At 38.1% G+C, this 25,940-nt stretch overlaps 1 protein-coding gene across 1 annotated transcript in view; it reads left to right on the plus strand.

Annotated features, from left to right (window-relative positions):
- Positions 1-2,045: 2,045 nt before the first annotated feature.
- AVEN (apoptosis and caspase activation inhibitor) overlaps positions 2,046-25,940 on the plus strand; it is an 87,991-nt gene continuing 64,096 nt past the window's right edge. The window contains exons 1-2 of the mRNA XM_058829274.1: positions 2,046-2,528; positions 21,795-21,975. Of these exons, the coding sequence (XP_058685257.1) occupies positions 2,286-2,528; positions 21,795-21,975 (424 nt within the window). The 5' untranslated portion in view covers positions 2,046-2,285. The remainder of the gene's footprint in view (positions 2,529-21,794; positions 21,976-25,940) is intronic.

Here is a 25,940-nt window from a genome sequence, read left to right on the forward strand (position 1 = left end):
CTGATGGTCTTAAAAAGGCACAGTTATGAATGTCAGGCACATGAATAAACCTTTACAAACTACATTAGCCTCACACACAGGTTTTTTTTTAAAGTAGAACAATTACAGATTGTTTCAACTTTCTGCCTTTTTTTGCCAGAAGGTGGCACTTGCCTCAGAAGAGAGAAGACTGCTCAAACTACACCATGTGGATTGCAGATTTCAGAGCAACAGGAGAAGCAGAAATTGTTGTTGTTGTTGTCACACAGATGTTCTCGGTTCAAACTGCCATGGGTTGGAGGAATACTGATAATATGTTATGGAAACTATATAATTTCTTAATACATTTCTAGAGCCTGTGAGTGGGACTTCTGTATGCTATGGTAACATAATTTATGTTAATTGTCTATCATAAGAGATGATAATAGGGAGATTAAAACTGAATTATAGAATCAAAACGCATGTACAGTATCATGACTTTGCTATGTCTCATAATTGTTACTGCATGATGTTCACTCTTGTGAGTTGTAATGGTATTTATGTGCTGCCAAGAAGTAATGATATTTTTTCAATCTATCTGTAAGAATTAATTAATGTGAATTGTTAAATTTGTACCTAAATTCAGTTTACACTTATCTGCAGGCAGATCGTTCATGTCACAGATTAATTGCACCACAGATGCAGGCACAGCTTGGGTTCACCAGGTTTTATTAGCTCTATTTCATTCTGGGTCTGTCAGACCTGTGATGGCTGCATGAGTACTGATTGTTTGGATGTCTTTGCAATGTGCTTGCCAATGCTGCTCTCTGTTACTTTATTTATTTGCTTGTGTGCTAAGCTAATTTACAGATTTGCTGCCCACGATGCCCCGGAACTCAGCAGCCCACAACACAGGTAGTTGTGCAGCTACAGCACAGCCCATGATTTCAAAAAAATGGGAGTTTTGGTTATATTTTGCTGGAATGACTCCTGAGTTTAAAAACCCTTCAAAACCAGATTGATGTTTTAATGTGTGGTCAAAATGACAGCCAGTGTGTACAAGAGGTATCGGGCTAGCTGTTGTTAGGAAACTGGTGAACTTTCCCAAGAACAGCATGGGTGGCTGTTTAGTTTAAGAAGAGCAGGACAAGCCAGCCTAGCACTACGGCACAAAGCTGCTCCTGTGTCTCTGCTCTGTGTCCTAAGAGGAGAATGCTTCTCAAGAGGCTGCAGAGTCAACTCACAGGGTTCATGTAGCACAGGCACCTGTGTAACACCCTGTCAGCCTTGTGTCAGTTGCTTTTTCCCTCATTTACTACAGAAAGCAAAGCTCCTGCACTTGGGTCACAACAATCCCACGCAGCTCTACAGGCTGGGGCAAGAGTGGCTGGAAAGCTGCCTAATGGAAAAGGGGCGGAGGTGCTGGCTGACAGCAGCTGAACATGAGCCAGCGTGTGCCGAGGTGGCCAAGAAGGCCAATGGCATCCTGGTCTGTATCAGAAATTGTGTGGCAGTCATCACTGCCTGCCCTGAACTCAGCACTGGTGAGGCTACACCACACCCGAGTCCCGTGTCCAGCCCTGCCCTACACGGACACCGAGGTGCTGGACAGAGTCCAGAGAAGGGCAGCAGGGCTGGGGAGGGTTCTGGAGCACAAGTCCTGTGGGGAGCAGCTGAGGGAGATACATTTGGTTAGTCTGGAGAAAAGGTGGCTCAGGGGAGACCTTACTGCTCCCTGCAACAGCCTCAAGGAAGCTGTAGTGAGGTTTGTTCTCTTCTCCCTGGTAGCGGGTGACAAACCAGCCTCAAGCTGCAGCAGAGGAAGTTGACATTGGGTATTAGGTCAATTTCTTCACCAAAAGGGTGGTTTAGGCATTGGAACAGGCTGTCCAGGGAAGCGATAGAATCACCTTCCCTGAAGTATTTAAAAGCTGTGGGGCTTATGAACATGGTTTAATGATGGAAGTGGCAGTGCAGAGTTAACAACTGGACTGAGTGATATCCAAGGTCTTTTCCAATCTAAACAATTCCATAATTCATCTGGCTTTAGCGAAGAGCTCTATTTTCTAAACACTAAATACCTGGGGTTTGTGTTTTTATTCATACACGCGGACGCTGTTTTGCCCTCCTTGCTCGCTGGAACCTGCAGGAGGTCCGGGCCGGGCCCGGCGCCGCCCGCGGGCCCCGCCGCCACTCGCGCCCGCCGCCCGCAGGGGGCGCTGCCGAGGCCGCGCCGCCGCCATTTCCCGGGGCCGCGGCGAGCGGCCCTTTCCGGCAGTGGGCGGGACGGGCGCGGCCCCGGCGGCCCGCGGCAGGCGAGCCCGGCCATGCAGGCGGAGCGGGGCTGCAGCCGGCCCCGCAGGGAAGGGACCCGGCACGGCCGGCGGCGGCCCGGCGGCACACCCGACGCGGCGACGGAGGGAGGCGGCGGGGACGGCCACGGGCGCGGAGGAGGCGGGGGCCGGGGAAGAGGCGGCGCTTACGGGCACCGAGGAGGCGGGGGACGGGGCAGGCGAGAGCCTCGAGGTCGCGGGGCAGCGCCGCCGCCCAGCGCCCAGCAGCACCGGCGGGTAAGCGGCAGGAGAGCCCGCCCTCCGCGGCAGCCGGGGGAGGCGGAGCTGAGCGTTCAGGACTCCTTTGGGCTGGGGGCACGACCCTCCTCTTCCCAGCTCCTCCTCTCCCCTATCCTGCTCCTCCCCTTCCCGAGGTGGAGCCAGCCTGGCAGCTGTGCTCCAGCCTGTGGGGTGGGCTGCGAGTACCGGTGGTACCGCCCGAGACAGCTCGGCCGCTGCAGCCTCTCTGTGCCCTCTGCCTGCTCTGGGACAGCTCAGCCTGCACACTCGGTGTAGCATACACAGGGCTTTTCTTGCCGAAATACGTATATAATTTTGCGCTTAAAAAACAAAAGTCTTGTTTGAAAAGTGCATCTGAAAAAATGCATGCTCAGTTTGCAAATAGAGATGAAGAAATGTTGAGCATTTTTGGCACAGTTGTTTTAATGGTTGGACTCGAACGATCTTAGGAGATTCTTCCCAGCCTTAACGATTCTGTGATCAGAAGTTGAAATGAGCATGTGTCTTGTCTAGCCTGTGGTTCTCGCAGTGAAGTCAGGCTAACAGAACATGCCGTACAAAATGGATATCTGTGATTCACTGGATGTAATTTGTCATTAATACAAGTTGATAGTTGTGCTTTGACCCATTATAAAATGTTTTAGCAGATTAAAAGTAGCACAGACATACCATTGTGTACTGCAGCTACATATGCAGTTTCCTCTGGAGGTATTAAAATGTGTTCTCTAACTCACCATGGTATGAGATCAACACCGTGCCTTTAAAAAGAGTTTCTGTAAAAAATGCTTTGACTGCTTCATTCGTGTTGTTTTGCTTCTGTTAGCATTATTGCAACATAGAAACCATGGTTGTCCCTGGATTGGCAAAGAGATTGAAATGGTGACATGATACTGATTGGTGTTGGTGGCACTGGGAGTCCTAATGTAGATGGACCAGCTGCTACCCCAATTCCAGTATCATGTTGATTAGATTCACTTTGATTTTATGATGCCATGGCTTCAATTGAACCCAGACAGTATTTTATCTGTATTAGAATTCCCGTGGCTGCTGGTGGATTTTAAAAATACAAAATACTAATTTTGTTATTGTATTTAGATACATATTGCTCATGTTTTGGGAGATAAAAATTGCAGCTTGATTGGTATTGTTACTTAGAATGCTGGTCAGTGCTTTCATATGTAAGCAATATAAATTGCTTGTGGACAGGTTTGGATCCTGGATGTGAAACAACAGTGTTCCCTCATAAGCTGTAGAGCCATGCAGGGGAAATTCAGCACCTCTGTGTATTAGGGGAAATTTCTAACCTGGACTGATTTTTTTCCCAAGTCATTCAACCCTGCAATTAATTTTTTTCTTTTGGGACACATTACGGTATGTTTTGTCACTGATCACTTTGTTATTGACTTGGATATGCTCTTCCTCTTAGCCTAGCACAATGGCTTCATTTTTGGCCAAGGCTATTATGATCTGGGACTTTAAAAGTGAATCAATAGTTAAGATTTTCTGAGAACTCTGCTACAGATTGTTCAAGTGTAATGCTCTTCCTGCACTGGAGGGTTTTGACATTAAACACTGTACTATCTCATAGCACACCTGCCACAAATTTCATGTTTAGCAGCATGGATGGGACTGGCTTCCAGCAGTCCAGCTGCAGCATCAGCAGCTGTGACAGCCTGCAGCTGCTGAATTTTAGTGCTACCTCTGAGCCAATCTCATAATTCACCACTTCTGGAGTAGAGAGGGCCTCTTCCTTCTGTCAGTGTGGCAAACTCATCTGACAGGGAGTTGCCCCCTTTTAATCACAGCTCCCTAGTGTTCTCTGTGTTCAGCAGAGTGACTTATAAGACAAGAGTGTACTGCCTCAGTGGTAGGATGCTTGGCCCAGGGTAAACATTTTGTGTGAGCCAAGACCCCGCTGTCTTTCAGCAACAGGGGTAAAATCTTCTGAAGTGGTGATGTGTGAATTGCAAGCCTGAAAAGTCAGGTAATAAGGCAGGGAGTGTGATGGTTTCACCACATTCCCTTTCCTTACTGTGTGCTGAGATGCTGGAGTCTTCTCAAAAAAATAACTTTTTCCTTTTTATTTCCAGTGAAGTACAAATTGGCATTAAATTGCATAATGTTTTGGCAGCAATATTTCTTAGTCAATTGCATTCATGTAAAAGCATTGTCTTAAAATGTTGTATTTTAGGTGTTTTAATTTAATGGTTCCTAAGCTTGCATTTGAAGCTGCAGGAGGATATTATTTCTGAGCCATACAAGAGGAAGAAGAAAGTGTCGTGGTGGTACATTCAGTTTGCAGTTTAATGGGACACATGAAGACTGGACACTGTGTGCTTTACACTGTTGCTTACAGTCCTGTAATTCTTTTGTTTTAGTCATGGGTGATCAGCTGTGTTATTTGCAAAGCCAGGGAAGACCCAGCAATTGCTAAGTCAGTTCTCCCCTCTTCAGAAGCATGCTAAGGGAGAAGGAGATCAGGTTTGTATTCATGTTCTGCATGGTAGATCCAGTTGTGGCTCAGAATCCTAGAGAAGAAAGCTTCATGATTTCTGTCAGCTTATGAGAAGATGTCTCTCTGAGTAATCTCCAGCTCCACTTTTGAAACAGGATGCTGCCTCTCTCAAACATGAAATTGATTTAGAAACCGTGAGATAAAGTGTTCTTAGTCCTTGTGAAAAAGGAAAAGGATCTTCCACTTGTTATGTCTTTTTGTAACTAGTGTGCATGTTGATTTAACTGGCTTGATTACTGAAGATTTTGTGTCCTCTCTTCAAAAATGAATGCCTAATTAAGACCAGCTGGTTTACCAAATGGCAGATTTCTTTGTAGATCTGTCATCTTGAATAATTTTTCATTGTTTCAGTCTGCTTTAGCTCATATATGCTATATTAAATAAATAAAACACACTTGAAATTACTCATTTTTAGTAAAATATGGCATTATAATGCTAAAGTAAAGGGTCCGATTGACATTGGTCCAATATTATCTCCCACTTTTAGTCTAACTCAGAATTCATATTTTATGTACTGTCAGAATTTTAAAATTTCTCTAAGAGATATAGCATATTAAAATAGAATCAACTTTCTGAAATTGTAGATATGATGCTGGGTGTTATTTTAATGGTCCTTGACCACATTTTTGGGGGGGGTTGGGAGTGGTTTAAGGAGATTTTCTTTTGTCCTTTAAGTTTATTATATTTGCAATTTACAAAGTATTCTTTTAGCTTTCTATTTAGTGATAGACCAAGTATGCATGTGATGCATGCTACTACTTCAGTGCAGTTGGAATTGGCATGTCTGTTTCAGTGTTCCTTTCCTGGCTTTGGGCAGCGTTGCAGTAAACATTTTATTGTTACAAAAAGGAGTTTAACAGATGGATTTTAGTGCAGTCTTTCTCTTGTGTTGTTTAGTTTTAAGATGGCATCACATTAATTTAGTATTTATTATATCTTCATTATATCATTCTTGTGGTCCATGCACATGTGTAAGTGATCTAAGAGAACATCTAATGCTGTCAGCATCAGATAAATTTTCCTAACTAGTGTGAGCTAACCCTTTACAATCTATGCAACTGCAAAAAGCAGTTGAGAGGCACAGTAACAAAAGTAACAAATACAGATATATTTGATTTCCTTTAGGACACTATAACAGAACTTGTGCAGATAGAAGAAAAGATTTCTGGATCTTGGGGACAATCTTTTGACATTTTGTGTTCATGTTCTCAAAAGCAACTAGAAAAAACTTATTTAGATTAATGTACATCAGTTTGTAAGCTGTACTTAATTACTAATGAGGTGTGAAGAGCTTCTCAGGAGTTTCTCTTCTGTGATGGTTCAGTGTCAAACTGGGGTTAGTTAAATGGGATTCTGCAAAGCTTCATTCTGTATCTGCTCCTGTTCAGTTTTCTATTAATAATTCCAGGGAAGGATTAAAATATAGAGTGTTAAACTTTGCAGACAGTGCTAAACTGGCATGAGGGTGGAGCATAGAACACAGTCTCAACAAATGGAAGAAACAGACTGCATTTGGTGTGATTCAAGGTAATATATAGTACAAGCACATCTACATAGGAAACATCTGTAGAGTGTGTGACTGATTAAGGTGCAATTTTATAGAAGAGGACTGTCTGCTTAATGGATGAGAAGGTATCAATTAGTGATGCCATTACGTTGAAGAACTAGTTCTATTTTTGCAAGATTGGGACTATCTAGGGAAAGTTCAGAGGGAAGGAATGAAGAAAGATACAAAGAGGATATGACCGAGGATGAGAGGCTGAAGAACCTGGTTCTTTCTCTTTTTAGTTTATTTATGTATTTATTTAATTTTTTTTTTTTTTTTTTATTTTAGTCTGACAAAGAGGATGCTTTGGACAGGCCTGGTTAGCAGTGTTCCATAAATTAGACAGGTTGCTGCAAAGAGATCCGTTTTAGACAGGACAAGAAGAAATATATTATTAAGAAGAAAGAGGTTTAATTGGGGCTTTGAGAATAGCATTTGTGACAGAAACATTAGATACTTTGTGTAGGAAGTACATGGGTATCAGGACAAAAAAATACATATGGTGAAGGTTACTGAGCCTACTCAATAGGCCTGCTGTGTAACTACTTGTCACAGCCTGACTTATTTTTCTCTTATTTTTTCAAGGCTGTCTGTGCAATGGAAAAACAAAAATGCTTTTTATACATCCAAAGTTAATTTATTATTTTTTGTTTTTAGACAATACAGGAACTGTTTTTTTACAGTTCTGGGGACTTCAGAGTTTCATAATAGTCCCTAATTGTTTAGTGTGGAATGGTTTTGTGATATTTATTTTTATTAATTCAGCATATTTTATCAATTTTTCTGGCTAATACAGCTTGACAGATTTGTATGGAAAGCATCCCCTTACAGAGGTGAATATCATTGCTGCAGAGCAACTTCATGTCTGACTCTTTTCTTATAACTTCCCTGGAAAGAGCTTGAGGGCTTCTGCATTTCTCTCCTCACCTACTTAAAAGCTTTTGTTCCTCTTTTTTACTCTCAAGTTTCTGGGGTACTAATTTGGTAGCTTTTTGGTAACAGGTCCCAAATATTTTCTGGCTTAAAGAAATTACTTTCCTGGCTGCATATTTGGTTAATTGTGTGAAACACAGCTTTCAATCATAATCTTATTTAGATTTAATTGTCGAGTAAAGTGGTGTGGATTTTATTCAGAGGAAGTATAAAGTGGTAATCATTTGAATATTGGAGAAGAACTTCCCGTCATATTTAACGGAAGACTTTAGAATTTCGGGAAGAAAACTTGGCAGGTTAAGAATGCATGCATCCATGCATGCATCCGGCCGGCCGATGATCCAGTGCTATAAGGTACCAGTAGGTGGTGCAGGCAGCCCGGCCCTTGGCGCTGGCGGCTCCCTTGCTGGGAGGAATTACGTGGTTCGGAGTCAGGATGTGTGCGCATCATGGGGTTGGAATGTTCTCCTCATCTCAGGATGGTGTTTTCTGAAGGTACAGCACAAAAATGTGTGGAAGTCACATGTACGTGACTGATTAGGACTTGGCCCTGGGTCTTCGAAACAGCTGTGAAGTAAAGTTATTTGTAGGAAGGGTACACTTTGTAGTTCTGAGCTAAAAATCTTGTGCTACTGGGATGTTTGGTCCCACAACACAGTACAGGAGTTTGTTTGGGTACATCAAGTGAGAGACAGTAAGTATTTCTGCTGAAATATCAATAAATTTGTAGAAGTGATGCATTTGTTTAAAAAATTATGCCATGCAGTGCTGCTGCTGTTTTTCCATACAAAAGGAACTGGGTAGTTTCAGGAACCCTGTTTTGAGTTTCCAGACAGTCTAATAGTGCTGTACAGTCTTTTGTAGCAGTCAGAAAATTTCACTGTATTAAAAAAAAAAATCAAACAAATGCAGATAATTGATTCAGTGGTGATTTAGAGACTTAAAAAAAGTACAGAAGAATATTTCTCACAGGTTTTCACAATCACAGGATTTCAAGCCTGTGTGATTCAATGTTCTATGGTAAGGCATAGAGGGGGGGGTCCATTTATTTCCCACTGTTCTCTTTCATGTATGCAATTCCTCTGTATTATGTGTATGTAGGGGGCCTGGGGAGAGGGTTGTGTTTTCTGTTTATTTTTGAAAATAAGACTTCAACTTTTCTGCAGGTAGACACTGTAATACACTGCTGTAAAACCATAAATCTGCTGGAGTGTGTAAGAACCTACCCTTAAGGTTCTGTTTCTATTCCTGTTTCTCTTTTCCCAGAGGATAATTCTACTTTAGAGACTGTACAGTCTCTCTTCTTAACCCTGAAGTAGCCAAGGTCTTTGTCTTGTAGGAACAAAGTGGTGATGCTGAACTACAGTTCTTCCTGGGCTCTTTCACTGACATGTTGTGAGGCCTTGAGTTTTTTGGGATTGCCTGACAAACTAGCGGCTTGGTTGTTTTTTTGGATTTGCCTTGGTTGTTGGTTTATTTTTCTTTTTTTTAGCCTGACTTTTTTTTTTTTTCCTTCAGCATCCTGTTTCAGACTTCATTATTCATATTATACTACTTTCCTGACTTCATTGGTGTATTATGTTCCTGTTAATTTGTATCCAAAGGTGGCATGCCTATGGAAGCAACAGATGTGCAAATGATCCCATCCTCAGCACTTACTTTTTTCCCACTTCAACCAAATCGTTAGCAAGGATGTTGAAGGATTATTGTCTCAGATTAAAATGTTTTTGTAGAGACAAAATTTAAAAAGTGTGCTAATGAGAAAAAGTAGTTCCTTCAGTGTTTTTGGTGTGGCTCTTAGTTTGAATTGCTATCATTGTCAGGGCTGTGATGCATATTTGCCTTGTGGGTTATACTTGGGTGTAATATTAGTGAACTCAATGTGATTTCACTCCTGAAAAAGTCACAGTTGAAGCTGTCCACCAGTTGTCTAGAGAGCTGAACATGATCTGTATCTCACCACTGCAAACTGGATGCAAAGTTCTTCTGTAGTCACTGCTCTCTGTGTACCTAAGTTGGCTCACCAGTGCAAATTGTAGCATGTAAGGATATGATGGGATAAAATCAGGTGATTGTAGTGGATCCCAGTCCTTATTGGTAATCTGGATATGTTTGCCCTCTCAGAAAGTTTTAAATTACTTTTAAAGCTTCTTCACAACAGTGTTAACTTCAGGGTCTAGGAGCATCATTATGTGGTAACTCATTTTTCAGAATTATACTCTAAACCAGTGCCAAAATAGAATTAGATTTTAACATCTTGGGGTTTTAAATGTGGTGTTGCAGCATTGAGCACCTTGGATGATGATTCTTCAGTGCTTTATCTCAAGCTGCATGTGGATTTATTCTTTAAGGCTATTTAGAAAAGTATCTTTCACAGGATTTCTCCCTCCACCCTCTTCCAAAAAAGGTTGGAGGTGGATGTCAGATGTTTGAGTGGTGGTTTCTAAAATGTCTGCAGTAAGTTGCATTCAAGTTTGATATAAAAATAACAAAGGGTGTTTTTTTGAGTGAAAGCAGAGACAGATATTTGAAAACATCCATGGTATTATACCACTCTGGTATAGTTATGAAGCAGTTTCATAATGATGGTTCAAATATGAAACAACATTGCAACACTGAGCATCTCAAGAGGCTGATAGTGACAGAATAAACATGGAGATGCAATACACAAAAGTGGAGTTTTCCATGAACACTTGATTTTGTTCTGTTTGTGTACAATTGTTTGAGCCTTGTTTAATGTTAGGCTTTTTACTGATGGTGTATCTAGATGAGTCATGCTCTTTTCTTCAGCTGTAAATAGATTTGAACATAAGAGGTTTTCAGGATCTAGACTTTTTTTCTTCTGGTATTTCATACTGGTATTCTGCAACCTAAGTGATTTCCTTTTCAGAAAGGAACCTTTGTTTATACTCTTTATCTACAAGTTACATATGGTAGAGGGTGATAGTTCATACCAGGTCACAGTCACATGACTAATCTGTTTGAATTACCCATAACAGAATTTAAAAATCAAGGAGACAGAAAATTTTTTGCTATTGAAGTTATTAAGACAGTTTCTAGAACCATACTTTGTGACTGTTGAAGCAGTAAAAGTTTTATGTAGAATCTTCAAGAACAAGTCTCTTTCTTGAGTACTTGATGTTTTGGCCTTTAACTGGAGCATCATTCCTGTTAGGTGAAACACTGGTTTCAGAATAGGACATCTCTCTTAGCTAATTCTATCTTTAGCTAACTTAGAGTGCTGAGTTCCAGTATCCAACATTTATGAACCAGTCTTAGTATTTTATCCCTCTTTCAAAAATTCTCATCCCGTACAATAAAGACTAGAAGCTTTTTTCTTCATGCTACCTGTTCTCTCAGCTGCCCTTTCTGCTAATTAAGCTTCTCTTCAGCTTTGGTAGATCTCTCTAAAGGTCACCAATAGAGCAAACTAGTGAAGAGGATTACTCTTTGTAGAGATATTTTTTTCTTTTCATGAAAGAACCTTTGAGTCAAGGCTCTTCCTTCCTTAGTCTAAAAGGAGAAAAAAAAAAAAAGCTTTAGCTTTTTGCTTTTTCCTTTTTCCTTCAAGGTAAAAAAAATGTTTATAGTAGAAACTTTTATCTGTACTGGAAGATCTCTGATACCCAGGTGAACAGTAAGAAAGTAAATTGTTTCTGAGAAGCAGCACTGAAAAATCGCTGAAGGCTCATTACAAATTCATCAATAGGTCACTATGTCAATAGGAAAAGACTGTGAACGTCTTGACAAACATCAAGACATTTTGTATGACAAACATATGTGTCACCTCATATACATTAATATTTTTGTAGAAATAATTTTTAGTTTACTCTGGTGTGTGTCACTGTAATAGATTGAATGTTTAATAATATGATTTAATCTTATTAATACTGTTGGCAAATCAGGAAGTGCAATACATATATATATATACTATACTATAAAATATTCAATATCAAGATTTTTGTTTTGTCTTTGCATTTCATCAGGTGTAGTCTGGAAAACATAGGGCATAAAAAAAAAAGGATTTGCGAATATCTATACGGACTTGTTTAAGTTGGCTGCCAAGAATTGCAATTAAATGACTGTTACAAATTATTGTTTTCTGTTGAATAATTGAAAGGAGAAAAAAATCTTATTTAAATTATATGAAACCCTGAAGGAGGAAGTATAATGAAAAGTGGTTTAATTATATTCAGTGAGACAGGAAAACAGACTGACCTTATCAGTGTTTGTTTATTTTCTTGCCTTATTGTATTCTTTGTTAGCCCCAAAAAATACTGGTTATGATGCAGGAAAAAACTCTCTTAATAAGGTAATACATTATTTTCAGCTCTCTAAAAATACATAGCAAAATCATCATGTGTGCCAGTTTACATTAGAAACAACTTGTGGGTAATGTTACAGAGCCATTATCACTGATGCTCTGTGGTAAAAAGGCAGGCAGGGGATATAGAGCCTGTGTTGGATACAGAGAGTACACAATGAAAAAGTTTCAGTCTGCAATAACTACTGAAGCGAAGGATTTGAGGATGTGGAAAAAGTTCAAGCTGCGATCTGTTTTCTTCCCAGTTTCAAATACAAAGTGCAGTGAAGATTTTTTTCACTTCTTAGATAAGTGACCTGCCAATGAACTTGAAATAATTTTTTATCTGAATTTCCCTCAATTCCTTTTTTTTGGTCCCTTTGTACTTTTTGTACAAACATGATATTGTCATTAAGAGAGTAGGATTGAAAGACTGACGTATAGTGACATTCTTTTTGTGTGTGTGTGTGTGTGGTGATTGTGCACCTGCAGGACACATAGGCCAGCAGCTTCTTGAGTTCTCATACTGGGAGTGGCCAGGTGCTGTACAAAGTAGAGTAGAACTGGCTGAGAAGAAGAGGCTAGGTCTCCCACTCCAGAGTATGTAATGCCACTATATTCTCATGGGAAGTGGGAGATGCAACTTGGAATGCATTTGTGCAAAAAAGGCAGTTGAATTTATTTCCACTTTCTGGATAAAATGCTGTTGTGCAACAGCTGAAGAAACATGGATTGTATTTATTTGCACATCTCTGAGGTGTTTTGTTTTGGCACTTCCCTCTCTTTTGCCACAGTCCCCATCTATTCTCAGTTCATTGCAGGACAAGCAGAACTATTTTTGCTGGAGAAAATGTTGTTTCTGTCCAAAATGCACTGCCTTGAGGCCAAATGCATGCCTTACATTGATGATAAATAACTCTGCTTCTGACTTACCTGAGTCAAGACAGTGTGATGTCTCTACACCTTTTATCATTGTGATGTATAGACAGAGTCCCCAAACACACTCATTAATTCTCAGACTGTAGTATAGGAGTTGTAGAACATGCTCTGGCATACTATGCCTTTACTGTCTTTGAGCTGTCCTACTGAAGGAGCTTGAAAATGGTGTGTGTGGTTGCCTTCCCCACCATAGAGATGCATTGTGCATCATACAGCTGTATTTTAAATTACAGGGATGTGGATTCAACACAAGTCTATCACTTTCAAAGACAAACCCACCACAAATCAGACATTTGGCCATAGTTTGCTGCATTATGGGACAACACCTTGCACAGTGCCTGAGTGAACTCCAGATGATTAGTTCTTTTTCAGCTGAGTTGGTTCTGGGAAAGGTGCTACTGACTTGTATGAGAAAAGTTGGTAATGGAGGGTGTAAGTAGCTCCTCTCTTTTTACCACTTAAGTATTCCGTCAGGGAGATCCTGCCTTGACTGTGAGGACAGGAGTTGCAATCTCTTAAATTCATATCCTTGATGAATTACTATTTCACTCATTTCTCCTTTCCTTGTATCACTGAGTTGGCTGGTTTGCAGATACCTAAGAAAATGGATCAGCTAACCTATCATTAATAACTTACTGTTCATTGATTTTACTATGTGACTCTGTTGGTCCTAAAAAGTATCTCTTTTTTACTCCCCTTTCTGGAAATATTGTCAAATCAGGCTATTTGTAACTCAAGTTTTAGTGCTTCAACACACCATGCCATAAATGTAATAATGCAATTCCGTTTACAAAATGCATAATGGCTGGGTCTGCTAGTTTGTTCATAGAGAGATAATAGAGATGTGAGGTTTTTTGGTAGCATATGAAATTATATTTATGAAATGGCAATGCATTAGGAATGAAAGATGAAAAATGTAGCTGCTGTGCTACTGACAATGTTGCAGATAGAATGAAAGGGGTGAGGAAAACAAAATGCTATCATCTGGAATTTCTTATTCAGGACCTTTATAGGGTTTCAAGTTGGTAGAGTGTCTCCTTTTGCAGCTTTAATTTTCATTACATGAATATTTATGTGTTTGGAATATGCTATTATTGTGTGATGGTTGATCTGAAAAAGTGACGGTTCTGATGGTTAGATGTTGGTGGTTCCAGTTTAAAATCAGGAGAGAATTTCCCACTGTGAATCAAACACCAGTACTTGTATATAGAACCTCTAAAACAATGCCTTACACATCTTAATGACTACTTTAAAACCTTAACTGAAAAAGGGTCTAACAGCAGTCACTAATGGAAAATGTTCTGAAGTTTATGTTAAAAATTTTATTAATCAACATAAATATTTGTAGCAAAGGATTTTTTTAAAACCATATGACTTTGACAAAGGATACCTCTGTGTCCACATGTATTATGTGAGAAGGACTAGTAATGGAGAATCTGTAAGTCTTTAATGGAAAGAGAAAACAAAATTTACTTTAGAAAAAGGAGTTTAACATTGCAGGAAATTAAAACCAAGGATTTGGCTTATGAGTACACTTAGCCAATCTAGCAGATAACTGCTGCCAGATAGGAAGGAAGGACCTGCTTCTCAGTTCCCATATTTCATGGCATGCTTCCAGCCTATCTAACCATTATTATTTGTGCTTGTCTGATTCTGCTGTGAACTGACAAAGGAACTGAAGCTGGCAGAAGATTAAAAGTAGAAAAGAAAAGAAAACTATTGATGAAGTTTCCATCAGTTTAAGGACACCATTTCAAACAATCCTGTACTGATGGTGTCTTTCAAAATTTTTTCTTCTTTAATGCTGTGACAATTTAAAATAGAACATTGTGGGTGAATATCACTAAGCTATTTCCATGTTTTGAAATACATAGAAAAATAATGTCTTACTCCTATATGCTTTCTTTTTTACAAAATAGATTCATTTTAAAAAGCCCTAAATGTGTAACTTGTTACTATTTCTTATCAAATATTTTTGAATTTAAAGGTAGGTGATAGTTTTGTTGGTATTAAAATGCAAACTTTGGAGGTTTCCTTTCATGTGTAATATAGCAGAGCAAAAATCTTTTGAGAGGATTTATGGGGTGGTTGTTTATTTTTTTTCTATTTTCATTGTGGCAAAAAATAGATCTCTTGAGAAATTGTGTTGCGTACTTCTTGCATGAGAAAACCCTGAAGCTTCTTCTGGTTGTTTTTAATCTTGGTACAGTTGCTGGATTTTTGTTGGCTTTGTTCTAAAGCTGTGTGCATGTAGGGCTTGTTAAATAAACATTAGACTTGTCAATATAACTGAGGTCTTCTCTAAACCTTGCTCTTTTGAGGAGACTTCGTTCCAAGTTTATAAAATAAACTCTGTGAATTAGAATCAAATTTTTCTCTGTTCTGCAGATGGATGCTTTGACTCAGCTTTTGACATAATTTGTTGTGCTTTTACTTCATCACTGATACGGTTGCAGAAGTACAAAGCTTTTCAATATGTAGAAGTTTATAACAGATACGTTTATGGGAGAGGCTATCTTACCCACTGACTTATGAAGACTAATAAAATAGCAATATCCTTTAAAACATCTCTTACTTAATTGTTGAGGTGAATATTTCCCCTAATAGATTTTGCTTTCTTGATGTTACAGAACTCCTTATGTGTCTTCTTTACAAGTTATTGTTAAAGCTGTTAATAAAACTGCTTTTGCAATTTTAGAAGTGCTGGAATAAAACAGCAAAATGAAATACTAAGGATTAAGTAGACTGTTGGAGGTTTTCAAGCTGTGAGTAGATAAAGCCCCAACCTACATGGTCTGATTTCAGTTTTGACCTTCTTTTGAGTAGGCAGTTGGACAAGATGACCTCTTTCAATTCCTTTCAGTTTGGATTATGCTATAATACTGTGACATTAACACATAAGAATTGAAACAGTTTCAGGATATTGTCAGTCTCTAATGCAGTTTAGGAAACTTCTTTTTAGGAACAGCAGACTTGATAAAAACAATTATTTTTCTCCAGAAGATTTCCTTAACCGATCCAGAATACTAAGTGTAACTTGGTTTTGGCATAAGACATGCAACCTTCACATATGTGGATCCATATGTATGCAATATATAAACCTTCTGGGTTTTGCCAAGTACAGCCTATACATAGGAACAATCAGTAATCTTACTGAAAATGTTGTAACCTTTGTGGCAATATACTTACTTTGTAAGGTTTTCTTGAAACCTGTTATTTCTGTCAAGACAGAGGGTTCTATTTTATGTTTGCACTCATATTATTGGCAGATATTTGTAAGACAAAAATATCAGCTTTTGAAGTTACTGACAATTTGAAAGTAGAAGACCTACCAGGTTTTGTGCAAGTCCATGTGACAATTTCATATAAATTTCTTGATGAGTTTATATAGTTGCCAGTAACTTTCATAAAATCATTTCCATTGAATTAAAGAAAAAATATACAGTTGATTTTCTGTTGGTGGAAATGTACTAGCTTAGCAAGTTTAGAAAATCAAAAGTCTCATTATCTATAGACAGCAGCTGGACAAACTTCCTAAAGACTCTGTTCGCAGCATGGGAAGAGAGGCAAAGGGCTGCTTCTGCAGTTAATGCAACTTGTTGATACTCTAACAAATTTTCCAGTTAGTGCAGAATGAGTACTGAATTTATAATAATACTGTTCTCACAACATACCCCATCAAGTATCTTTCAATTTGGAGTTTTAATCTAAATCAGCAGAGTGAAATTTTAGCTAGTGGCTTTGTAGTTTGGAAAATCCTGTATCTAATGAGCAGCACCCTCAAAAAAGCACTTTCTCAAATGAATAATTACTTGGCAGGCTTTACCAAGAACAAAGTCTTGCCAACTGACAGTGCATGGTTATTAAGTTTAATTTATCTACAAGTCAACAGTTTTCAAACTGGGACTCTGAAAGCTGCAGTGCAAAACTTGAGCAGTGTGTATTGGATTGGTTCATTTTACCCTTGTAAGGCTCTCATTTGCAGAACTGTGCAGATAATGATGTACTAGCAGGTCACGGAGGTATTTCTGAGAGAGCATCAAGATTTATGGATTCTTTTCTAGGAAAAAGAAGGTGGTCTGCCATTTAAATCAGCTGTTTGCCTGTGGGGCTTTTATTTTTTTTCCCCATCTCAGTGAATCGAAGGAAGAGATTTAGCCCTAACTCATTCCAATTCAGTGAGGCATAAGATTTGTACAGAATGTGGCTATAGCTTGTGGAAATGTTAATAATGATTTGTGAGAAAGGTGGAGTACACATTGCAGTTCTGATGCTTGATCATGTTAAAACTTTAAAGACTGCAGAGAATATTTTAGGAGGTGGGGCTTGATCTAGTTGAACAGCAAGTTCTGCTTCCATTTACTATAGTTATGAATATAGTCTGCTTTTCTTAATATACCATACAGTTTATTATTTAGAGAGTCCATTAAATTTCCACCAAAAAAAACCCCCCAAATGATGTATTCCTTTGTCAAGTAATTACTTACAAGAAGAGGACCATATATTTTTAGGGGTTGTAATTAATTAAATGTTTAAAATAAAACTTTTGAAGATTTTTATGCTATATATAACTATCATGAGGTATTAGTCTATCAATCATACTAATACGTAAATTAAGCTGTCAGGGGATTCTCCTGTACCTTTTTGGATTTAAATGTAAATAAAGTGCATTTAATGAGCACTGTTGCTAAAAACGGAAATCTTTTTGAGATTGTGTTGTATCTGTAGTGTGCTAAGATTATTCCTGGTGGAATCCCATTGCTCCTGTTTGGTTACACCGCCAATAACTTGAAATTAAAAGCAAGTATGTCTTTCCAAGAGCAATTTAAGTCATCGAAGAGTGAGTGTCTCTAATATTAAAGAGTAACAGACTTTAACATCTCCACTTATGTGAAAATAGGTCTTATGCCTGTCCAGAGGAACCTCTAAGAAGCCAGTATCAGCCAAGCTGCCTTACTAATTTACATGCATACAAGCCTCCATATACAGACTTCTATTCTGTGAAACAATTTAATGTGTAGAGATTGTGAATGGCTTTGTTGCTTAATTATATACGGGTTTTTTGACCCTTTGACTTAGAAGTTCCTTCTGTGAAAATTTGGCCTTAACAGATCTTGCCAAAGTTAGGATAAGGAGCAAAAGAAATTGTCTCTGCACATGGACCTTAGTATTTTAAATATAAGTGAGAAAAAGGATATATGCTTACTTATGATGCAGCTGATAGTCTGGATCAGATTCAACCCAGAGGATGTTTTCACTTTTCTTGCTAGCCTTTTACCCCGATGAGAAGAGAAAATGAGATTGAGACATCTAGATAAGCTTGAATGTCCTTGCACTTGACCAGAGCTGTAGAGCAATTTTCATGAAGGGAAGAAGGTATCAAGACAAAAGTTTATTCAAGGAATTGGTGTGTGCTGTTGCTTGTTGTGAGAGTAGCAAATGTAGGGAGTAGACAGTGGTTATGAGTGTCCATGGACATGCAGGTATCCTCATATGGGAGTGACTGTTTATTGTGACTCTTAGTCAATATATATGATGTCTGGGGTATTGTAGGTGAGTGTCCCTAATAAAGAATGGAAAAGATTAAGGAAATGTGAATAAGTTGTAGGTGTAATAGTCAAAACAGTAATATAGAGATTCAGTAACAAAGGGGAAAAGTAGCACTTGATCAACATAATTTTGAAGAGTTTCTAAAGATATTTTGGGAAGGAAGTGAAGAAGACAAACAGCTGTGCTCTTTCTAAGAGATTATCAAAAAAGCTCAAATTATGTTTACATACTATAAAGTGACATATTGGGTAGAGCATTGGGAAGAATGCTACAAAATAAATAAGAACAGAAATCTAATGTACATGATACCTACATGGTGGAACAGCAATTGGCCCAAAGAAAGGTAAGCTGAACATCTGATGTTTCTGTTACTGTAGGCTATTCTAAGTACTGACAAAGATGAAGAATTTTAAATTTTTCCTACAGTGTTACCAGAATTGAACAGGAAGAAGGCTATAAGCTCTTGCTCCTGTGGATTCTTAAGGGTAATAAGTATAGTGTTAGAAAGTCTTAATGGAAGCCCTGACTTTTAATGCACTTTGAGTTTTGTTTTGTTAAAGGGCTGTGAGCTCAACAATTCTGTTGAGTGCTTGGACATGTGTGCTTAACATGGTAGGACTGATTGCACTTACAGTGAAGAGTGGTTGAGTAATTGAAGTGGGATGGAAGAGGTCACTGTTGCACTTTCTCCATTGTGTACTTCAGCCTGGGTTTGACCCAAACCACTCTGGGTTCCAGGGAAATGCAGAAAGATGACCCCAGGGGAAATTACTTGCTCAGAACAATCTTTACTTCATTTAAACACCTTCATTCCTGAACCACGTTCATCAATGTGTTCTCATCTGTAAGAAAAGTCAAACAAAAAGCCCACTTTTCTGTATTTTCTCAATACCATACTGTCCCTAACCTTGTATGTAAAATTAGTGTACTAATGTATTTTTTTGCTCTGTTAGACTGCAGATTGTGGTCATTTGTGCTATGCACTTTGCTTTCCTTTAGAAGAAAAGTGCAGTCACAGGCTCTCATAAAGAATAAAAACGCATCGCTTGGCAGATGACCAACTGTGCAAGTTCCTTTGCAGAGGAGCTTGGCCCTTTCACTGTTGTTTGAGTGCTTTAATGTTTAGACAGAATATTGCACGTATTTCTTTTGTTCTTCTGATATGCAAAATAGTCTGAAGGTTTCCTGATTGTGTTTGGTGGGGTTTTTGCATACTTTCCCCACTTTGAAAATTTCAATGAAATGTGCAAATGGTGATGCATTGCTACCTGGAACTGAGGCACAGCAGGTAGATGCTATACCTCCTCTGGTATCGTGATGTGTTAGAACACTGAGCAATAACATGGAGGTTTAATACTATTTAAAGGCCTAAATTTTTCTCCTAATGTGAGTAATAATTTTTTAAAGGTTATGTCTGAGTTGGCATAGAATTTGTTTCAGCTTGCATCTTTTTTTATTTGATTATGTGACAAGAGGGTAGTTACTTTATTTCATTACACATAGGACAGATGTTTGCTCTGTACTGATTAAGACTCATTTTCTGTAAGGTGGGGTGACAATGTTAGTAGCATATGGTGTAGCTGAATAGGCAGCTAAGAGAAAGGTGATTAAGGTGTATGTTTCTGAGTTTCTCTGGTTGTTACTTGGTAGCTGTCTCATGTGAGATGGACAAACTGTTTTCTGAAGTTTCACTGATAAGTTTTTTATGTATTTGAAAATTTTAACACATCTTTAAATTGATTAAAAGTTGCCTATTCAGTTGTGATTATTTGTGGTTTTGTTTTGTAGCTTGGTGGTGCATCATGTAAGATTTTCTATTAAATATTTATTGGAAACAGAAGCAGGTTTTTATTTGAAGTTTACTTATTTTAACAGTAAGACTCAGGACAGTACTTTGGGAATCAGGTTGCAAAGGTGCTGTTAATGCTTCTGAAAATTTATGGTTTATTTCCTGAAATTAACTATTTCTGAGAAGTGAAATTTCCTTGAGGTGCACAATGTAGCATAGCTAATAACAGAATGTGAAAAAGAATTTAGTCTGGTTTAAGAGAAAACATTTGTATCCATACTAGTTTACTGGAAGCTTGTTGAACTGTGAAAGTGATACTCCTGGGTTTTTTATGTTTTCAGCTGAAAGGAGTGAATTCTTCAAACAGCTCTATAATAAGGAATCATCTATAGTGTCATAGTTGCTTAAGATGACTCTGATCTTTTCTTAAAAATAAAGTACAAAACTATCTCTGTAGCACTGTTCTTGCTTTGACTTGTGAATTGTATCAGCTCCAAGTTATTTTGGGCACTGAATTTCAGTAGATTTTCTGGATTATAGCAAATCACATATTTCATAGGAGAAGAATAGAGAAGAAGTAACTTGATTTTTGTTTTGATGTAAGTGGATTTGGCCTTTGTTGTGTGGAAATTACAGCTCTGCCTCAGTTTCCAGTAATGCAGCTGTCACTTCATCTACTTGCTCACATAACCAACTATTTACCTACAACAACCATTTTAGTGTATTTATCTGATGAATACAAAGAAAAGAGAATTTACCTAAAAATTGCACAGAACCAGTGAGAATCCACAGAATATTTTCCTTTTTGTCATCTGTTTGACACCTGGGAGTGCGTTTGTGTAATTGTGACAGATTTAATCGCTTGCCTGTTGAGTGCTCCTCCCTCCAGGAAGCAAATCTCTTTTTGTGAAGCAACAGTAATTTCACCTAAACCCCAAGCTCTGGGAGAGCTGCATATATAGAGAATTCAAAACAGGGGAGAGTTTTCCACAGCTGTTGAGTACTTGTAGCAAATGCCTATTTTGCTGGTATCTTAAGTTGATTCTGCAATGAATTCTGGTTTTGACTGTAGGACTTTTTACAACGTTAAGATTAGTAGATTGACTGCTAGCAGTGTATTTAATTTTTTCATGTCTATTTCCATAAAATGACTTTCATGAAGGAAATTAAATTTGATTAATTATTCTATATCACTTGATTTGAGACAATAGTTGGTTATAATGGAAAGTCTTATATAAATCACCATTTTCAAAATGTTTTTCTGCAGAATGTATCTTCTATTCCACTTTACAAACATTGGGTTTTTTCAATTATCATCTGTATCACTGCAACACTTGGACAGAAACACTTGGTTTCAATTCTTAATTCCACTCCCTATCTCTCAGTCTTAGGAAGAAGGCTATTCATTATGAATGTTCAGAAAAAGAAGGAAAGCAATGGAACTTGTATCAGTGTCACTGCTTGACCCCCTGTAAGAGCTGAAGCTTTACTCAATGCTTTTAGTTAGACTCTTGAGAAATTACATACAGTTCACAAAGATAGTACCACCTAAAATGTGGGGATCCAGATGGATTTGTCTTTCTGGGTTTTATTTCTGTGGTTGGAATTGTTTGTATGAATGATTCTTTAAATACAGAACAAAATGCTATTAAGTTGCAATGGCTTAACTCTGCATTTAAATGTCACAGGTAGAGGAGGATGATGATACCGAATCACGACATGAAGAAGAGAAGCAAGACGTGAAATGCTATTCAAGAAGAAAGGTATTTTCTAACTGGAGCCGCTATGAGGATACAGAAAAAGAGGGACAGAGTGAAGCTGGGGAGTCACAGAGAGGAACAGACTTCAGTGTTTTGCTTAGCTCAGCAGGTAAGCATTTTCCAATCTGTAGGGTTTTCAGTTTTGCATTTTGAGACATGACTACTTTTCTAGTTGTTGTCCTTGATGATGAAACTCCACCCTAGAATACCATTCTTATCTGCCTCAGAAAGTCTGCCATTTATGTACTGAAGAGTGTTGAAAGTCTCCATGGGTGCAGCCTCATAGCACACAGGCTGCACTGAGCTGTGACAGATGGGGAGTAAGAGAGGGCTGCTGGCTAGTGCATTTATAGCCTTACTGTGAAAAGATGGGTCTGAGTGTGTGCAGCATCCAGTAACACTGAGCTTATTCTTGTTGATCTTGGTTATTGGGTTGCTTTCCAGGAAAGAAAATGTTGCTGATATAACTAAACACAACAAACAGGCAGCTGCTTGCTCTTGTTTGTTTCAACAGAGATTTGTGATCAGTGATCAGCACTGTAGAGATGTGTGCATGAATATTAAGTGTTACTCTCCTTCAAAATAATGACCAGTTGTTTTCCTCTGTTTAGAGGAGATAATAAATGAGGAGGGACAGTCTGTACTAGATCCTGGGGTTTTTCCAACCATACATGAATAGTATAGGGTTATTTCACTAAAAATAGTTACCTAAAATTATTGTAGAAACTCTTGATGTGCCATTGTGTTGGAATACCATTCAGTAAAAAGCTGCAAACAATGTATTGTGGCAGTTTTTGTAGTACTTTGGAAATTCTGAAATCTCTCAAATCTAAGTAATTGGATTTTTCAGTCACAGCTTGATAAGGCAAGTTAGAAGTTGGCTACAGCAAAGAAACAAAGAAGAGAGTTTCCTTTGTGCAAGAATCAATTTCTGAAGTTCTGTTTCACATGAATGTTGCAAAGTTGGGCCTAAGCTGTCAGGTTTTAATCACAATATCATGAATTGTGGATTGACTTCTCTGAATCTTGGGTTGCATGGCAAACAATGCTGGAGCCAAGACACATAGTATGGACCTCAGAAACATGTATGTTGCAGAGTCTGGGGAGCAAGTAGGTATAGTAATTCAAAACTTTTTAAATCAGGAGACCCGTCCCGAGGAGCCATGTCTCTATGGTTCAACTTTTTAACAACTTCTATAACTGTAGTTAACTTTCAGAATGTCTTTAAAATGTTCTGAAGAACAATGCTTTTGAACTGAGGATATAACAAAATAGTATTTAGCTCTGCTAATTTGTATTTTTCATGAGTTATACTTCAACCCAATTATTACCTCCCCATTTATTTTACTCTTTAGATTCTCTTAATGCCTCAAATGATAATATTAGAAGGTAATATTCATATATTCATCCTATTCATTAATTCTAAATCTTTGATTTAGAGAATGCTTTATTTTAGGATATATTTTTACTGTTCTCTAAGGTGAAATAAATTGATAAGAAACTGCAGTGGAATAAAGTACTTTCTTTTGGAGGAAGAAAAAAGAACCTTCTAAACAGTAATGCAGATTTTTTGGAGTCACACAAAAAAGCAGTTTGTGTGAGCAGTGTTCTTTGTTCTTTAGTTTTTTTGGCTGATGTGTGGAAACAGATAATACAGTCATATTTATTTGTGGTGGTCTGAGAAGAAGCTCACACATCTGCTTTATTTGATAGTTGCTGTTGTTAGTATATTGCTGTTCAGCATTCTGAAGATGCAAAATGATTCCAGTTTAATTGCAACAACCAGTAAGGAAGTACAGGAGAGGGAACGGAGTTACATTTCCAATTTTTCACTAATACAAAACCTTTAAAAAGTCTTAAAATCTTGTGATTTACTACTAATACACAACTATGTAATTAATACAGCAAGTTAACAATTCGGCAAAAGCTCAGATTAAAAACCCGATCTCCTATGTAGTGGTTAGGTTCCGTAATATTGCATGCAGGGTCTTAAAGAGTATGTCATCCTTCAAGATAAAGCTTGGCTTATCCCAGAAGATATGCTGTTAATTGAATGAGATAACATAGAAAAAATAATTTGGGATAATGTAATAAAGATAGAATTAATGCAAGTAGACAAAGTTAAATGGAGGAATTGCTGATGTCCAAGGAAATAAAAATCCTTGGTACATATTTGTTTAATATCATGTAAAAGTGCATCTATGTGTAATTCTTTACTTAAAATCAACCTAAAAATAGCAAAATAAGATATTATGTGGCAAGGACATCATGTTGATAATTAGGATTAGAACTTTGAAATCTAATACATAAATATTACTGTTGCTTGAATTAAGAAAGGACCAAAGTTATGCATTATTACACTACATTTTTATCGTTAGCAGAGGAAGGTGGAAAGTGGAAGTCTGAGGAAAAGAAAGGAGTTTGCAGATACTTGCAGAGAAGGTAGTCTTTCAATGGCTTCAATAGAAGACAAACACTGGGTTTTTAGGTTTTTGCCTACCATTCCAGCTTTCTCTGCCTCATGCCAATCTCTAGTGCGGCACTGATTCTGTCTTTTCAATCTAATATTTAGGCTTAACTAGTCCCAGACTGTCTCTTGACTGCATGTTGTTTCTCTGCTGTCAGCCCTTGCCTGCCTACTAATTCTTCTCACTCTTCCTTCCTTCTGTTGTTTTTTCTTCTTGTCTGTGTTTCTGATTCCTGTTGGTAGATCTTTTTTCAGTCTTTTGTTGTGAGCCAGCTCCCTTCTGTATATATTTATTAAAATCCAATTCTTTCAAATTCTGTCAGGGGCAGAATATCTGTCCCTCATTCTTTCCAGTCCTGGTGATCCCCAAGTCTTAGTTACTCTGCTTGGCATTGCTCATTTGGTTCAATTCACTACCACATCTTGTTATGTTCCTTTTACTTTCTTTCCTTGTCTAGTCAATCCCAGTTTATTCTTTCAGTCTTCCAGTTCTGGTCTCTACTATAAGCTGCTTTTTCCATCTTCTCTCCACATTCTATATATGTACCCTAAATCCTACTCAGGTTACCCAACAACATGAAGCAACAGACCATTGTTTTCAGGTGTTAGGGATATCACCATAGGTGAGGCTGCAGAAATATGCAGTGCAACACTTTGTGCTCAGTGTCCTACCTAAAGCCTGTTAGACGCAGACTTCTACAGTGGAAAATCTGACTCTCACTCAAAACTGAAAGTAAGAGGAAACTTAATTCAGTTGCCTGGCACATTGAGATGACATACAGAAGACCACTGCGGAGGTAGAAGCGGTAATTGGTTGTTAAGCTTCAGCAGATCTTCTAAAAGTTAGCTTCAAACTTCAATTTCTAGAAGCTTGTAGCTTGGCTAAATCAGGTCAGATTTTTCATAAAATGAGCCAAGTGTATCTCTTTCATACAAAATCATTGTGCAGTCTGACTTGAAGTTACTGATTCAGGGTAGGAAAGTGGTTACAGTTTCTCAAGTTCAAGAAAAATGTTCAAGTCATTCTCTGAGTTCCTTTATAAGGTGGTGGTAAGGGGAGGATAAGGAAAAGCCACCTGAAGCAGACAATAGGGCATGAAAATTTCATACTGAATAGTTAAAAAGGCAGCTGAAAATAGAACTTTAGAACTGCCAGCTGGCTTTGATAACAGCTGATGTCACTGGCCTGATGGAGCATCTTTGTTAGGGCTTATTATATTTCTGTGTAAAATAGGTGTCCTGGGTTCAGCTTAAGTTTTTAAGTATGTTTCTTTTTTTTTAGCATTTTATAATTTGTTTATTATTAATTATATTGAATATAGCAAACTTTTCCATGTTGCTTTTGTCGAGCTGATATAAAATACAAGTCAGTCATGAAGCCTTCAGGGAATGGGTCTTGAACAATTTAGTAAAAATGCTGTTGAAGCATAAAGAGCAAGAGACGTAGAAGTGATAGGATACCTTACTTTCTGCAAGCAGAATATTGCAATGTTTGTAGAGCTGCCCTCATTTTTTGACAGATGAGGGTTAAGTGACCTACAGTAAATTTAAGTTGTTCATCAGATTTTTGGCCGTGAACATAGTCTTTAAAAATATATATTTAAAAT

This window comes from Poecile atricapillus, chromosome 1 (assembly GCF_030490865.1).
Source record: "Poecile atricapillus isolate bPoeAtr1 chromosome 1, bPoeAtr1.hap1, whole genome shotgun sequence".
NCBI lineage: Eukaryota > Metazoa > Chordata > Aves > Passeriformes > Paridae > Poecile > Poecile atricapillus.